We start from the raw sequence: 17,839 nt of genomic DNA on the forward strand, positions 1-17,839 counted from the left end.
TACTATTGACCAGTTAATTCAGCTAATCTATGTACATATAATTTTGATGTCTAATTGATCAATGAATGCAATAATTTAAAAAAAAATTTCAGGGTTACAGAAGTATGCTGGCTAAATCCTTGACCAGTGATCATTCCAGCCATTGTTTAGTGAAGGTAAATAGTTTTTTCCTGGGTCTCATTATGAAATCACCCCAACTACCTTCAATGGTGGGTCCATGGGACCTGCCGCTGTTGGGGGGGGGTTTAAAAAAACTGATTTCTGAATAAAACATATGGGTTCCTACATTTAAAAATATGCTATAAAACAAGTTAATGTTATTCTTCATCCATCAAGATACTGAGTTTTGGTCCATTGTGATACTAAGATACTGAGTTTTGGTCCATTGTGATACCAAGATACTGAGTTTGGTCCACTGTGATACTAAGATACTGAGTTTTGGTCCATTGTGATACTAAGATACTGAGTTTTGGTCCATTGTGATACTAAGATACTGAGTTTGGTCCACTGTGATACTAAGATACTGAGTTTTGGTCCATTGTGATACTAAGATACTGAGTTTGGTCCACTGTGATACTAAGATACTGAGTTTTGGTCCATTGTGATACTAAGATACTGAGTTTTGGTCCATTGTGATACTAAGATAAGTCTTGAAAAGTTTTATAGTACTGGTGCTCCCCTCACAGCTTGTCTTAGGGAATAGATCTTTCTCCTGGAGATGAGAAAAACATTTGTTCATTTTAGAAATTTGATAGTCTAAGAACAGGTTGATACATATAAATTGCAGCTTCAAATGAAGTGAATTTGTAAGTCCAAAATAACAGATTAAACAACTAAATTGAAAGATCTTTTTGTTTCACCAAATTTTGGAGAGGGGAATTTGAATGAAAGTCAGGTTTGTATATATTTTTTACTACCTTTTTATGCCCCCATGACAGGCTGTTGGTGGTGGGGGGGGGGAGCATATTAATTTACCCCTCTCCGTCCGTTCGTCCATCCAGATTACACATGATCATAGCTTGTCCGGCTATCTCCTCGTACAGTTTTTGAACTACATCTAAAATATTTTACATGATATTTCTACACGTGATGAAGGTGTGCAGGGCCAAGGGATTTTGATTTTCGTGAAATATTACGGAAATTGGTGATAGTTGCACTTAATCATTTTACTCAGAAATATATGGATCATGGCTTGTCCGGCTATCTCCTCATACAGTTTTTGAACTACATCTAAAATATTTTTACAGGATATTTCTACAAATGATGAGGGTGTGCAGGGCCAACGGATTTTGATTTTCGTGAAATTTTACGGCAATTGGTGACAGTTACAGTTAGTCATTTTGCTCAGAAACAGGACTATATGGCTTGTCCTGCTATCTCCTCATACAGTTTTTGAACTACATCTAAAATATTTTACAGGATATTTCGACATATGATGAAGGTGTGCAGGGCCAAAGGATCTTGATTTTCATGAAATATTACAGAAACTTGTGAAAGTTAGACTTACTTATTTTTCGTCAAAAATAGGGCTATATGTCTTGTATGGCTATCTCTTTCTGTAGTTTTTGAACTACATCTAAAATATTTTTTGCAGGATATTTCTACACATAATGATGGTGTGCAAGGTCATAATATCTTGATTTTCATGAAATATTACAGAACTGGGTGATAGTTAGACTTAGTTATTTTTGTCAGAAATATATCCCAAGCAACAAAGTTAGGGATTTGTTATGGGGGGTATTAACATTTTTTATGTGTCCATTAATACGTCCATTGGTCCCCTTTTTCTCATCACAACTAGTCTGACACTACCAAACAGAATTTCATGACACTATGTTGCCAGGATACAATATGTAGATATGCATATATTTAGGATTTCTGATCCCCAAATTGATCCTCAGACAATGAGTAACACAAGCCTTGAAAGGATTTCTGAATCTGCAAACCATGTCTTCATACAAAAATAAACTAATTCCTAATTTGGCAAATCTAGCAAGGGGGGAATCATTAGTGTCTTACAGACACATTTGATTTCTTTATAAAATAAAAAAATACTACTAAAAAATGAGGGGGGCACCTGTGATAAACAGGTCTTCTAGTTTTCACAAAAGAGGTATGTAAAATCAAAACCTTGGAATATCATATATTCTAGTTATAGGTGTTTCTATTGTATATTGAGAATATTCACAAGAATATGACTGAAGAGTAATGAAAGGAAGAAAAATGTTTACAAATTTATCAGTATTTTACATATACATATTTTAACATGCATTTTTTACCTATATTCATAGTTGTGAAAATTGTATGTACAAAATATAATCATTAAATCAAAATCATAGTTCACTGACTATGAAAGTGTCACATATAAATTGTCCTAGATTAATTATGACATGTAAGTATTTTATTTTCAGTTAAACCAAAGATCTGTGATTACAGGTCTATTATTAAACTAATCTCCTTGATGTTGTAGTAATCTTGGCCTGACTGTTTATTGTAAAGTCCTTTGTCATTTGAAAGCAATTTGATGTTGTTTTTTTTTTTTTTTGTATGCTTCTTATGTATATGTGCAATTTTTTCAAAGAGTGATAATCTAACTTTAGGGTTTAACATTTATAACATCATTTGAAAAATGGGTGTTCTCTTTATAAGCTTTCTAGTTTTGGTATGATGTGAAATTTAGGGTCTCTCTAAATTTCATGTCATATCAAGGAAAAGCCCATTTGATTGGGATTTTTATCTTTACAAAGTTCTACTCCTTATTTTATTAGAATAGTAATCTCTGAAAAAAATAGTTAACTGTATTCATTCTTGTAATTTGGTCTGTGGGCAAAGGTTGGTTAATTGAGATCAATTCCTCCCACTCACACTGCTATCTCCTGTAGTGTCCTATTTTAGGATTTCCCCTTTGTCAAAACATAAATTGACTTTCTGGTCTGTTTTGAAGTATGTTTGGATTGTAAAATAATAATAATAAAAAAAAACACTGATATTCCTGTCTACAGCTTCTGATAATCATCAGGGGTTTTGTCTAGTTAATAGATTTGATGTTGAATATAAGCATTAATCCTGTAATAAGGAAATTTTATATATAGATTCAGGGGAATACAAGTTGTTAAATATTTTAAAACGATATTTGTGTAGTAGCTTTTAGCTCTGCCTAAGTATAACCATAATTGGTAGTACTATCCAAGTATAACCATAAAAGTTAGTACTGCCCAAGTATAACCATAAAGGATAGTACTGCCCAAGTATAACCATAAAGGATAGTACTACCCAAGCATAACCATAAAGGGCAGTACTGCACAGGTATAACCATAAAGGGAAGTACTGCCCAAGTATAACCATAAAGAACAGGGTTCTCAATAAGTTTTAAAGTAGGTGGAAGAAAATTAAAATTAGGTGGCACCATTGAGGGCCCTCTCAGTCCCGAACTGAGCACTGAAGTGATTCTAAACCTTCCCACATATGGAATCCGTGATACGGAATCAGTACTGCATTTGAAAAAAAAAAGGATCACATTCATTACAACAAAAGCACCGAATTAACCATGATTAAACTTTGTTTATTTGTAGCACCTATCACGACAAAACAAAATTAAGTTATCAAGGAAACTAATCTGCATTACAATAAACACCACAATCTTAAGGTTTCTGACACAATTTTTTATTTATGAAATGTGAAATAACGAAACATTTCTTATTTCAATTTAATTTTTTTAGGTACAAAATAGCCAGGGTCAATGTCAAAGTAGATGACAAAATCGCCGGTCGCCGGCACATATTGAGAACCCTGAAAGGATAGTACTACCCTAATATAACCATAAAGGGAAGTATTATCCAAGTATAACCATTAAGGGAGGTACTGCCCAAGTATAACCATAAAGAGAAGTACTTCTCAAATAAAACCATATAGAGAAATACTGCCCAAGTATAACCATATAGGGAAGTACTGTCCAAGTATAACCATAAAGGGTAGTACTGACCAAGTATAACCATAAAGGGAAGTACTGCCCAAGTATGAATATGAAAGGAAGTACTTCTAAATAAAAACCATATAGGGAAATACTGCCCAAGTATAACCATATAGGGAAATACTGCCAAAGTATAACCATAAAGGGTGGTACTGCCCTAGTATAACCATAAAGAGAAGCACTTCCCAAGTATAACCATAAAAGGTGGTACTGCCCAAGTATAACCATAAAGGGAAGCACTGCCCAAGTATAACCATAAAGGGTAGCACTGCCCAAGTATAACCATAAAGGGTAGCACTGCCGAAGTATAACCATAAAGGGTAGCACTGCCCAAGTATAACCATAAAGGGAAGCACTGCCCAAGTGTAACCATAAAGAGAAGCACTTCCCAAGTATAACCATAAAGGGTAGTACTGTCCAAGTATAACCAGAAAGGGTGGTACTGCCCAAGTATAGCCGTAAAGGGTAGTACTGCCCAAGTATAACCATAAAGGGTAGTACTGCCCAAGTATAACCATAAAGAGAAGCACTGCCCAAGTATAACCATAAAGGGTAGTACTGCCCAAGTATAACCACAAAGGGAAGTACTACAGAGAAACCTGTCTAAACCAAACTGTTAAAAATCTAATTAACTGTCTAAACCAGACATTATTAAAAGTCCCTTCATATGAATTTTGAAAATGTATTTGTACTTTTAAGTAAATTGAACCGATTATAAAATTGGAAAGGGATTAGGTTTACACTGGTTTCACAGCACATCTAAAACAAAAACTGAAATCTGTTGTTGTAATAAGTATGATAATAATCTGTAAACTAACTTATTATTTCACCGACACTCATTTATGTGTTGCAGGATATCCATTCAATTTCACTGGTTTTTATTTTCACAATTTACATTCTTCCATCCCTTATTCCATAATATAGCCATTGGTTCATTGCGATTAATTTTCCCTTTTTCTTTCTTTCTTGCAAAATGAGTGAAAATAAATCTTTGGAAGAGGATAATATACCGAGTTCAGTCTTTTTTCTTCTCAGGTCCTAAGCCTCATTCAAATATTTTTTTTTATTTTCATCTACTCTAGACAAATACGTGTATCATATATATTTTCTATAGGCTTATAAATATCTTGAACTTGATTCAATAAAATATTGACACTTGATGTTTGCTTGCCAGTTGATTATGTTAACTCTGTATCTTAAAGTCTCTTGAAAAGTCATTCATGTCTAAATGAAGATATAAAATGTACTTTAGCTGAACAAGAAATTGTCGTTAACATACCTTTTTGATTTATTAAAAGAAATGTATTTTGTGAATTATAAATGAAAAAAAATGGGACTAAGTATACACTCCCTGGTTTGGCAAAAAATGACTGGAAATTTGTCATAAAACTGTTATATATAGTAAAGCCATTACCATCCCTGTTGGAAATGTGGCCCAAAGGTTGTCTACCAGAGAAAAGTCTGACTTGTGAAAATATATTAAAATGTTAATAATTGATACAGATGCGTATATGACGCTTCTGCATATTTGATGCTCTGATTGATTCATCTGAACTTATTCTACTAAACTTATTTGGTAAAAGGACTCTAAACTGATTAAAATGCTCATTAATATAACAGGAGGAAACAAATCAAAAGATCCATCTTTCAGACCCTACAAAGCATATATCATGAAGATTGTTTTTAATAACCCTAATAAGTTCCACCAAAGATGCTGAATATACATGCTATCACTTCATTATAATAGTCTGGTTTATACCAAAACCATTAGCTTACATTCTTATAGATCACATAAGGAAGATATTTGTAGATGTTTTCAAATTTAACCACCAAAAGTGCTGTTAATTTTTGCTCAGTTGAATTGGATACAGCTCATGTAAATATTGCAAATGCTAGTATGGGTACACATGTTTCAATGAGTAGGCCCTCATCTGCAATATTTAAAGATCCTAAGATACAATAAGTACTTCGCAGTCTATTTTAGACTAAGTTATCTATCTTTCAGCTTTCATTACATTAATACCTTTAATCAATACATTATCAATACATTTACTTTTAACCTTGGAAGGAGATCTGGTTTACTCTTTATAATTATTTTTACAAAACTGAATTACATGCTTCTCAAAGTATATTGATTGCTGTAAGAGTAGGATTGACTCAGGTGCAGTAGAATGTGACTTTAAATTGTCTAGTTGCATGCAAGATTTTAAAAATAAAACATTGGCTGTTCATTGTTACAACAATTTCAAAATGATTTTTCTTTCAAGTTTCAGTCTAATCATTTTATGCAAATTATTGTAAGTGAATACAGTTGAATAAATCAAAAGCATTGAAGTATCTTGTAGTAATAAACTGATAAAAGTCCCAACCATGTTTTATTCTTGATTTGCTTCAAATATTTTTCCTTAATGTAATTTGATGTCGATTCCATGTAGTACATTCTGACTGAAAGTAAACATCTGGAACTATAGATTGTCCACAGTAAATACTTAGGTCATGATTGTCACGGTGTATATCATACTTCTATTACTTTAATTTGGAAACAATGAAAAAAGTTGATTAAATAAAAAGTTGCCTTCAGCTTCAATATGATTCTCCTAGAAAATAAGGTGACATTGAGATTTTCAGTCTATAAATCTGGCATCTTTGACTACATTCATGTCACAAAATTTTGTAGCCATGTATCCTATGTTAAGAACTTGTTTGTTTTATTACGACCTATACTTCATCATAGAATAACTGACAGTTGTCTTTCTCCTACAATCTCCAAATTCTGTTATCATGCTATTTTATGGTTCTGACCTTGGTTTAAACTGCAGTGGTGTAGTCTTGTTGGAGGGTTGTCATCACTCCAAAGAACTTTAACCTCGCCAATATTTTTTGTACCTATCCCAAGTCAGGAATTTCTGGCTCTGTATGCGTTGTTTCATTTTTAAGTAAGACGAGGTTGGTAGGCATTTCTTTGATGATAACATTGTTTTATGACATGTGGTATAGTCATATGCAAATTTGGAATATAAAACCATGAAAATTTATAGCTTCTGTAGTATCTTCCAGTTTACTGAAGGCTTTGAATGATTTTATGATTATGAATGAAAATTTATAAAACCATTGCTTTTATTGTAAAATTATTTTACAATTCATTATTTTAATTGGTTTACATAGTTTTGATTTTAATGTCTACGCCTTGTAATTCTATCTTATATTGTTAGCTTTTAGTAAAGTCTAATAAAACTGTTCATGTTATAAAATTTATTGTTTTTTGTTTATTTTTGTTTGTTTGGTTTTTTTTAGCCAGATGTAGTGAAGGCTTTCACATCAGATGCTAGAATACATGCCATGACAGAATATTTTCTCCACTCCAAACACACAGAGGTTTGTATAATGGTTTTAGAGAGTATGTACCCTGATTTTAACAACATTAACTAATACATTGAAATAAAGTCATGATGATATAAGAATGGCTGTGGGTTTTAACTTAATAGGAAAGTTAGGGTAGTAAATAGATCTATATAAATAGCAGATTATTGAGGTATGTAAATGTTTGATAAATTAAATATTGTACATCATCATTGATTGAAGAATATAGATGTGACAATTTTGATGTGTCTGTAAGAGCTCTCAGAATCTTATGTACCTCCATCTATGACAAACAGATTGACAGAATAAAGAGAATTTTTTTACTTGCTTCGTGTTGTCTTTTTATTTAAATATATTGCTGGCACATTTTTCTCAGTTATACTGGGGAAAAGATTTCTCTTTATATGTATATTATATTAACATATTTAGTTGTACTGTGTACTGTCCTGCTGCCAACTTTTGTTTGACAGGACTCATAATTGATATTAACACAAATTTGGGATATTTTTCTCTGCTTATTCAGCCAATATTTTAGGCTAAAACTGAGAAATAGATAGTTAAAACATGTTTTAATGATTTTGTGACAGCTATCTGAAATTTTGGTTGCAAATTAATAAAAAAAAATGCCAAAATTTGGCTAAACTTTCAGATATTTTGGGATATTTTTCTCTGCTTATTCAGCCAATATTTTAGACTAAAACTGAGAAATAGATAGTTAAAACATGTTTTAATTATTTTAAGACAGTTTTAATGATTTTGTGACAGCTATTTGAAATTGTTGTTGCAAATTAATAAAAAAAAATGCCAAAATTTGGCTAAACTTTCAGATATTTTGGGATATTTTTCTCTGCTTATTCAGCCAATATTTTAGACTAAAACTGAGAAATAGATAGTTAAAACATGTTTTAATTATTTTAAGACAGTTTTAATGATTTTGTGACAGCTATTTGAAATTGTTGTTGCAAATTAATAAAAAAAAATAGCAAAATTAGGCTAAACTTTCAGAAGTGGTAGGACATTAAGTATGACACTGCTTGTTGGTCTGATCTCCAGGAAATTTGTCAGTTCGGTAACTTTTTACATAGACTTAACTACTTAACAGACTGGTAGCATCACCCTCCTTCCATAAATCAAGTCAGTCATATTTCTTTGAATGTTATCATCTTATTTTCAGTGATTTAAAAGAAAGTTTGTATTAGTGTGAACCATATCACATGTATGGGTGCATTCATAAAGTATTTGATGAATGTGTAAAGAAAGTCATTTCAATTGTAATGCTTCTAGATGGATTTCAAATTGAAATTTGTTCTTCACATTGAATGAATGTGAACATGAGTGGGAGATATTTCCTTTTATATTTTTTATTTACACTTTTCAGATTTCAGTAATATTTGGTATAGATTTTGATATATGTTCATGAATAAGTATCAGATTGACTTAAAACTTTTGTGACAATTATTCCCACATGGAATGAAGTTTCTATGAATTACTGTCATATATAATATAAAGACTTGTGATAATAGAGCTACTGTTATAGAAATGGTAGAATTGTAGTGGATTTATATATATTTATTCACCAGTTAATAAGGTGACAGACTTACTTGATAAATGTATATCTATCTTAACATATAGTGAAGGAAGTTGCCTATGATTTGAAATATTGACTGACATTGTTGGTTGAACATTTGGTTCTCATCATGCTAAATTACCATAAACTGTCTCTATCTCCAGTAGCCTTAATCTCATATGTTTGATTTACTTGATACTTGATAAATGATTCCAGATCACATTGCAGGCCTTTTCCAGTCGGATACTGGTTTTCTGTCAAACTTTTTGCATGTTAACTACCTATTTCTGTGCAAATGAACAAGTTTCAATCTTAATTAAGCATGTAAATTTTCAATTAAATAAAAGTTTTAGAAGTTATGCAATAGTAAATTGAACTTCAGGGCATATATAAAAAGTATTCATGCTCAAATATCATGTATATGAACTGCATGTTGTAACATTGAAGATAACATTATATCAAATCATTCTTTTTACTTTATATTTTGGGAATTTTGATAATTTTAAACTCCTTCTAGCTAGCAGCAATATAAAGTCCAGATAAGGTGAACAGAAATGATTGACTTTATTGCAGATTCCTGTGTAACTTGTTGTGTCTTATTGCTCCATTATCTAGCTTGGCTGATTAATTGTCTGTCTCCAATGAAAGTATTAAACAAAGAATATATTTTGTTTTGTCTGCTTTCCTCTTTATATGATCACAAAGTTAGCAGTCGTGTATTTGTATAGGATTCTTTTTGTCTTATTGCCATTTGAAGATGATTTCAACAAAAGGTCATGGCATGTCATTTTACACTTGTCTGGCATTCTATTATACTGTCATTTCACTATGAACAGTTTTCCTTAATTATTTTCTTACTGCTTGCAGATATTGAATTAGCATTTGGTATGTTTATGTATGTTAATGGGATGCATATTGAATTTGTTTTTAGTTTGCTCCAGTTTTTATAATATAACTGGCCTACAACGTTTCATAAATTTTCTTTGCAAAAATTTCAACAATCCATCAATAGAATATTTCGGTATACAGCTAAACATGAAAGGTTGGACAGTTAGTGAGCTTTTCAGCTCTATTGCATATTTATTTTTTGTTTGTTGGAAGGTTTTTATTGTTTTTTGGGTGGGGTTTGTAAATTTTCTGAGCAGAAATCTCAGAAAACCTTTGTGGGGATAATTTAAAATGAGGAAATTATGCAATTTAGCTTGAAGGATTGTACACTGTGTAGCTATTAAGAAATTATGTAGCTTTAGTCTGAGGGGTTGTAGAATGTGTTTTTATACACTGTCTTGAATCAACTTCCTGTTTGCTTAACAAATTTGTTGCCTTAATTTTCATCACAACCCTCTTGAAAACAATTTTAAGATATGGAATGCATGTTGTTCTTTTTGGTTATCACCCTGTGTAAGTTTTTCAGTTTGTTGGCACATGTATTCTATTAACTTTTGGCTTAAAAGGTGTTCTTTTTCTTTGACAACGTTTGTATATTATTATCACAAATATCTCAACTATGCTTAATTGAAATGATTTGAAATATAAATATGCAGCTTCAGCTTGAACCATGTTGTACCATGTGCAGTCCATTTACTTCCAGTTAACCAAGTGGTTTTGCTTTTTTTAGAGTTTCATAACTTTTTGTTGCAAAAATCCAAGCCATTATTAAAGGAAAGGATAAAACGTGGTATACAGCTCCTGCTTTATGAATTGTATCCTATGTAAGACTTATTTTTGTGGGATAGATTTTTTTGTGATTATATGGCTTTGCAACCATTTGAAATTCAAATAGAAATTTCATTAAAAACATTATACTGTTTGTGTAGATTTTTATTTCCTATTTAATGTTCCTTTGACTTTGTGGGATGGGATAGCAATGGTTTCCTATTCCATCATTTCTTCTAGCTGTCTGTATTCTTACAGATGTTGAGCTGATTTTTAGGGTTGTAAGTGTCTTTCTTGGTCAGTTTCATTCAGTTCCACAAAATTTTGAAGTTTCAGGCTATGAACTCAGTAAATTTTCAGAAAAGATTAAACTTTGACCTTTTTCATCTTTCTTTGTGACATACCTGACAAATGTTTGTTGTAGTAATAAAATTTAGATATTTATACATTTAGTAATTGTTTGGACAAATGTATCAAACAAAGCAAGTTTGAAGCTAAAAAATATGCTGAAGTGGGAGGAGGGGTATCAGTATAAGGACAGCTCTAGCTACATGTGAAACAGTTCCTGTTTTTGCATCATGATATATGAGCCTGCCTGACATGTTGGCATTTAAATGTCTGAAAGATGATGGTAAGACAAAGAAATTGAAGATGTCTAATAACCTTTCAGAGTTATTTGATGAGAACCTTTGATCTTAAGCTAATCTTCATCTGTAAAGGTATAGTGTAAGTCTTCCTTCTGATCGTTCTACCTCTATTAAAGTACTTCCTGATCGTTCTTAATAGCATGACAAACATGATTAGTATATTCTTCTTTTAAACAGTAATAAGATCTGCACATAATCAGAATAATAATATTTGTAGTTTTAATAACCTAAAATACATTCTTATTTGTCAAGTATTGCTTTGGTAGTGTGTTTTTGTATAAGAAAAGGTAGGGAAAGTAAATTGAAAGAAGAACTATTAATATGTGTATTCTCTATGATATAAGATCCTTTAACACTAAGTGTATCTCACATTTTCTTTTTACTAGAGTGTTCAGTAGAAATATATACATATAATTTTTCCATGTATAGATTATTTAACTTGGCAGCACTCTGTTATCCTGTTGTTAGTATAAATTAGTCTGCCTGGTGGGGTCCTGCTGGAACTCCTAAAGCAAATTAATGACCAATTGGCTCACCAACCCTGTGATAGAAGTTGTCATTTTCTTCTCAGCAAGAGACATCATAAATGTGTATTATGTATATTACTTTAGTCAGTCTTCTTTGATGAAAATCTAGTTAGTCTTATTAGGTTCTTGTCCACTTTTTTCGTTGATTACATTGTATCTATATTAAGGCAGGATGAATTATTGGGAAACATTTTTGATGGTTTAACGATCGGATGATCACCAATTACAGTGAAGTCCTTCTATAATGGACAGTAATTGTAACGAGATGAATTTTGTTGTAAGTGAATCTTCCATGCAAAGGTTTATTGGAGTTTTGATCATGTGATGATGAATATGAACAATTTTATAAAATCTAGACATAATTAAAGGAGTAGCAAATAAACGTCACAAAAATATCAATGATAAAAAGTGATAGATTGAATTAAATTATCCATGAAAACAAACAAGTTAATATAACTAGGAATCAATAGTCCGGGGTTAGCATGACTTATAATCATGAATCATATTTAGCTTCCGAGAAGTAAATATTTTTCATCATGATTCAGTAGATTAGATGAAACATTTTTCACTTGCAATCAAATTGTATTAACCATTCTGGTAATTGAAGAGTGAAATATTTACTGAGCTAGTGATTGAAATGAGTATTTATGTATTTAGTAACATCCATAAGACCAGCCAATTAACGCTCAGCAGATAACATGACTGACCCCATCAGAACCTTTGGTAAGAGCTGGATGAGTCTTATATAAATAAGAACTAATTGTCTAAAAAGCGAAGTCCATGTGAATCCATTATAGTTGTAGTTGAATGATATAAGCCATTATCAGGTTCTTAGATGTAAGTTAAAAGAAATTCCAGACTATATGGGTGTATGGAGTGATCACATATACTTATTCGATATGATCAGGGTTCATTGAGGTGGACCTTTGGATAATCTAGACAGTTGACTTGAAGCTAATGAATGTAAAATGTGATTACAAACCATTATCTATATCATATGCTTATATTTTGGCTAAAACAATCTGTCTTGATTGATTCAAACTTCTTTAAAATAGATTGATTTTATTTGGAATAGTCACTAGATGACATAAGTTACACAAAGCTAATGTCAGTGCAGACTGATGGTGATAGCATGGAAAGCAAAAACCTTATATTTTACTGCTTGGGAAAAATTTTAAATATACTTATTAAAATGTATTGTTCATCCTGTTTTATTATTCTTGCCTGCTTTTTGATACCTAATATACACAAAGTCTTTATGTTAAGATAATGGACAATTTTTAATGTCTAAATTTGATGGAAATGATAATTTAATATAGATCACAACAATTAGTTGATGGTCCATGCATTGATCATACTGTTGAACCATACAGTCTAGTTCAGAGCCTTTTTGTTCAAAAACTTTTTTGTTGGACAAATTATCTACTTGAAATGTGGAGTTCAATCTATATGAGCTATCAAGTGATTAAATATTTATCTAGCAGATAAAGTTTTGAACAACTAGTCCCTGAACTTGTGTATAAGGCTTAAAAAACAAACAACACAAAGAAAACAAAAAAATAACAATAGCTTGGAACATACACTTTATTAGTCTCTCTATTTGTTAGTCTTCAGATAAATTAGACCTTTTTATTTTATTGAAGTTTTTTTTCTTAATTTATTAAACATATATTGAATGAGAATGTGTACATTGAGATTTCTGTTGCAATGAACAGTAGTACAAAGTATATGGCCTAGAACATTTTTCCCTTCTTGTTCTAATGAGAATATTTTTAGTCACAGAGATGTGAAATCTATGCCTATAACTACTTTAAAGAAGTAATACTTTATAATTATGTGCTGAAAATGGAAAGGTTTCAAAACCTGTTCACTTAACAAGTTACTATCAGGAGTGTTTCTATCAGATTTTAAATTTCCCTGGTGTGGCACAGCAGTGTATTGTTAAAGTACTCAAATTTCCTCTCTTTAATAATGACAAAACCCTAGCCCAGCTTCTGAAGCAGAAAATAACCTAGGGTTTATAGGACCATAAATTGTAGCTAATGGATCATTATGGAACAATTTAGATTTCTCTTCTCTGTTGTTCATATGCTGTTTATATCATGTGTGACATGTTTACACGGTAACAAAATCTGATAACAAAATTACATTCTAAATGCAAATAATATGCATTTAGTTAAATCACAACATCAGTTTTGTTGAACTTTTATGGCAATATTTTAACTTGTATCTTCAATATTGGAAAAAAAATGTACTTCAATTTTATTTGCTAATGCAAATATTGAACTTTCAAAATAGCACCAATTTGCATGCAGTTTTGTCACAAGAGATAAAATATTAATATCATATATTGGTTAATAAATCTGGGTTAATAAGTTTTATCAGCTGATAGTGCACATATACCTGATCTCCTAAGTATCCTTTTCTCTCTGTCTTTTTTCTTAAGTTTTTGGATTAAATTAAATACTGGGATAGCTCTTTTTTTATTGAGTATTGAGAAAAGTATTTTTGTATGCATTCTAACTTCGTCATTCTTCGCCTTGTAACAATAGGTTTTTCTCTCATCTGCATACAAGAACCATTCATCATAACTATCATGAGACAAGCAGTGTTTCTCCAGACCATCCTTGGTATCAAGGGAAAACAGATCCTGTTAAGTTTTGTCTTAATATCTGAGAATTTCTCCATGATGTCTGGCTTTGCAGACCTTTGAAGTTTATAATATTGTATATGTGTCATTACTCACTAAAAGTAATTTTGTTGATATCATAGTATCATCTGTTTCATGAATTAAAGGTGAGTTACTTTTTTCAAAAAGATGCTTAGCTTTCCTAACATACAGCTGATTTTTTCGTATATTTAATCTATGATAATTGACGTTTTTGGTTGGTCATAAAAAAAAAAAAAATAATGGTATAGTTACATTTTTGTAAAATTGACCTTTTATGTGGATCATGATTTTTTTTTTAAATTATAGTAATGTCAAATAAACTTCTGTTATGATGAAATTAATTCATTTACATGTGTAATTATTGGTACACTTTGTGGTTATAATAATCCTCAGAACATATATACCATCATTTAAAAGAAAGAAGTGCCTGATGATGCTTTATAGGTTACAGACCACCAATTCAACCAATGAGCATTTGGAACGTACGCAGAAATTACCCCTGTTCCTCATAGTGCTGTGAAAAAAGTTCTCATCTTATTTAAAGAATTGAAACAGTTTCTGAAAGGAAAAACATTTCTGTACATTTTATAGGTGAATTTTGCTTCTTGTGATGTGAAGCCTAATCTCCATAATGATTTTTAAATATACCCCTATCTTGTGAAAACACTGGGATTTCCCATGCTATTTATAGACCCTTCACTTCCGGTGACCAGTACTGCACTGCAAGTCTGCTAACCCCACATGCCATTCTGAGGATTGTGAGCTGACATATGTAGAATCATGCTGATATATAGTCCTCTGCAGGTTAAAGTTAAGGTAAAGTCCAGAGAAGCCATTGAATATTGTGAAATTAGCATAGAAGCCTATGGGAAGTGGAATTAGTGGTTTTTAGCCTATAGACCAAATTTGTCTTCTTAGTTTCAAGTTGAACCTTCTTTTTATCCAAATTAGCCTTTGACTAGTCTTGATCTGCTTTAGGTAAACAAGTGATCATAAGTACACTTCTATATTCATATCTAATAGTATTTGACTTCCAGTACTTTCTTATTGAAGCATTGATATGAGAGGTTGTGTAGATTATTTCACTTTGTTTCTCATTGTGCTCCCCTGTTTTCCACTACCCTGACAATCTGTAAGCTTTATTTTACTATAAATGTGCTTGAATAAGTTTGATTAAATCTATCAAGACTATTTTGCAATTTTTCTCTTAATTTGTGTGTGTATGAATTATGCATCATTCTACGCAGCCTTGAGGTGGATTTGAAAGCGGAATTCTACCGATATACTGAGAACTAAAATAAATGTATGATGTGCATCATATTACTTGAACAAATTCATTCCATTAGATATGTTAATATAATATTTTGTACGATTTTGCATGGTGTAGACCACTTGTGATTGGATAAGTAGGTGGATGCAATGAAAATGAAAATTTACCTTGAATGTCACTCACTTATTGAGGTGGAAAATTTGTGTACTCTTATTAGTGTTCAAGCTAAAATCAAAAACAGTTGCAAACTTAAATGAAAATTATACTTATTTATCAAAAAATGTATGAATTTATACCCCACTCAACAAGTGGATGGTATATTGGAATCACTTTGTCAGTCCGTTTGTCAGAATTTGGTTGCAATTATCTTGGCTTCCAATAGAAGGATTAATTTCAAATTTGGTGTATGGTATAATATAAGCGAGGCATACATTGTAAGTGATATTGGTTCTTTTCATCTTCCTGTACAAGGGGAGGGGGTATGCCAAGCATGACAACATGTACAACTCTGTTTTATCTTTAAGTAATCTGCTTATTAATTCTGCAAATGGAATTTAATTTGATATTGAAAAAATCTACTTATTAATTCTGCAAATGGAATTTAATTTGAAAATGTCTTGTTTGGAATTATTTTTAAATAGTTTAAAATTTATGTGTGTTATAATCTGGTAAAAAGAATGAAGTCAAATCTATGACTTGTTTGGTTATTTAATAACCAACCTTAATGACTGAAGAGCTTCAATGTGTGTATTGTGTCTCCTTCCCTGTTCTTTTCATATCTACTTTCTATGTATGGTATGATTTAATTAATTAAAAATGGTTGTGTTTGAGTATTTTAAGCACAATGTGGCATGCAACATTTTGTATTTTGAGGCCTTTTTGTTGTGTTTTTTTTTTATGCCCCTGCATCATTCAGTTATTGTTTTACCCCTGTCCATCTGTCTGTCCCATTCAGAGTATATAGTTATTTGGCTTAACTCCTTTTACAGTATTTAGAGTACAAAGTTGATACTTTGCAGAATGATTATATATGGATTGAAGATGTGCAAATTATCAGGGTTTTGATTTCTTTTAATATTTGACATTGTCATGGATAGTTGGACTTTGTCATTTTGTCTGATCATAAAATTGTTGCCATTCTAAAGAATTAAAGCTTGTAAGTATAAAAGGACTTTTATATATGTAAGAAAATAAATGTGGGGGCATCAAATATGTCTCTCAGACACAACAATCTTCTCATAAATGAATTTTGACAACCACTCATTATGCAGTAGATGTGTTAACATGGAGTGTGGAGGCATCCTTTGCCTAGTTCTATTACTTAAGTACATAGGTAATTCTGTTGACAAGACTTTATAAATGGGTCACCAGAACTATAACTGACATTGTGTGGAAATGACCTTGTAATTCTTTCACCAGGATAACACCTAACTGCAGATTCCTTTGAATCAAACATAACCCAATTACCCTGCTTCTAGGATTTCAGGATGGCAGTTATTTGCATTCTGTTTGATTGTTTGTGAGCATTTTAATAAATTAATCTGGTTTGTATCTTTTCAGGATTGTCCATTGCTACAGATTTTGTCAGCGGTACTGTATGAATGTGTCACTCGAGAGAAACCAGAGGCTATAATGTCTCTGTTAGGACTCAATCAGGTACCTATTAAAACTCAGTATCAAATACTCATAGGAGCCTTCAGACTTACTGCCAAGACTTTTATTTGTGTTTAATCCATATTTAGGTGAACATTGGCATTCCATCTAAGCTTTCTTTTATATAAGGTCATCTCCAACTTTCACATAATTTAGTACAGTTAAAGTGCTAAATTATTGTTGAAGTTCCAGTGGATGAGAGATTGTCTTCTGTCATGTTTACCAAAATTGATGGTGTTTTTTTATATACCCACACTCATGAGAAACTGGCTGTACTGTATTTATAATATCAGGTTGTCCACTAACAATTATGATCATGATTTTTTTCAACTCCTACTGGGAATGTTGGTTTGATATTTGATATGTAATTTTGACATGATGAGTTGTACTTTGTTAATTTCAGACCACCACTTTCTATTTTTTCAGCATGATAATGTGGTGTATATTCTGTAGATATTTGTAGATTGTTACCTTGCATTTTTCCTATTGGCCATCAACACAAGACTGCTATAACAACC

The 17,839-nt window shown here is 31.5% G+C and overlaps 1 protein-coding gene across 4 annotated transcripts in view; it reads left to right on the forward strand.

The window, feature by feature from the left end:
* Positions 1–17,839, forward strand: part of LOC148624245 (anaphase-promoting complex subunit 1-like) — an 82,680-nt gene that overhangs the window by 49,542 nt on the left and 15,299 nt on the right. For all 4 annotated transcript variants that reach the window (XM_088566850.1, XM_088566851.1, XM_088566852.1 and 1 more), the window contains 3 exons: positions 93–155; positions 7,265–7,345; positions 17,229–17,324. In XM_088566850.1, the coding sequence (XP_088422976.1) occupies positions 93–155; positions 7,265–7,345; positions 17,229–17,324 (240 nt within the window). The remainder of the gene's footprint in view (positions 1–92; positions 156–7,264; positions 7,346–17,228; positions 17,325–17,839) is intronic.

Source organism: Perna viridis, chromosome 2 (genome assembly GCF_037379345.1).
Source record: "Perna viridis isolate PV_CMFRI_1.1 ecotype Kerala chromosome 2, ASM3737934v1, whole genome shotgun sequence".
Lineage (NCBI taxonomy): Eukaryota > Metazoa > Mollusca > Bivalvia > Mytilida > Mytilidae > Perna > Perna viridis.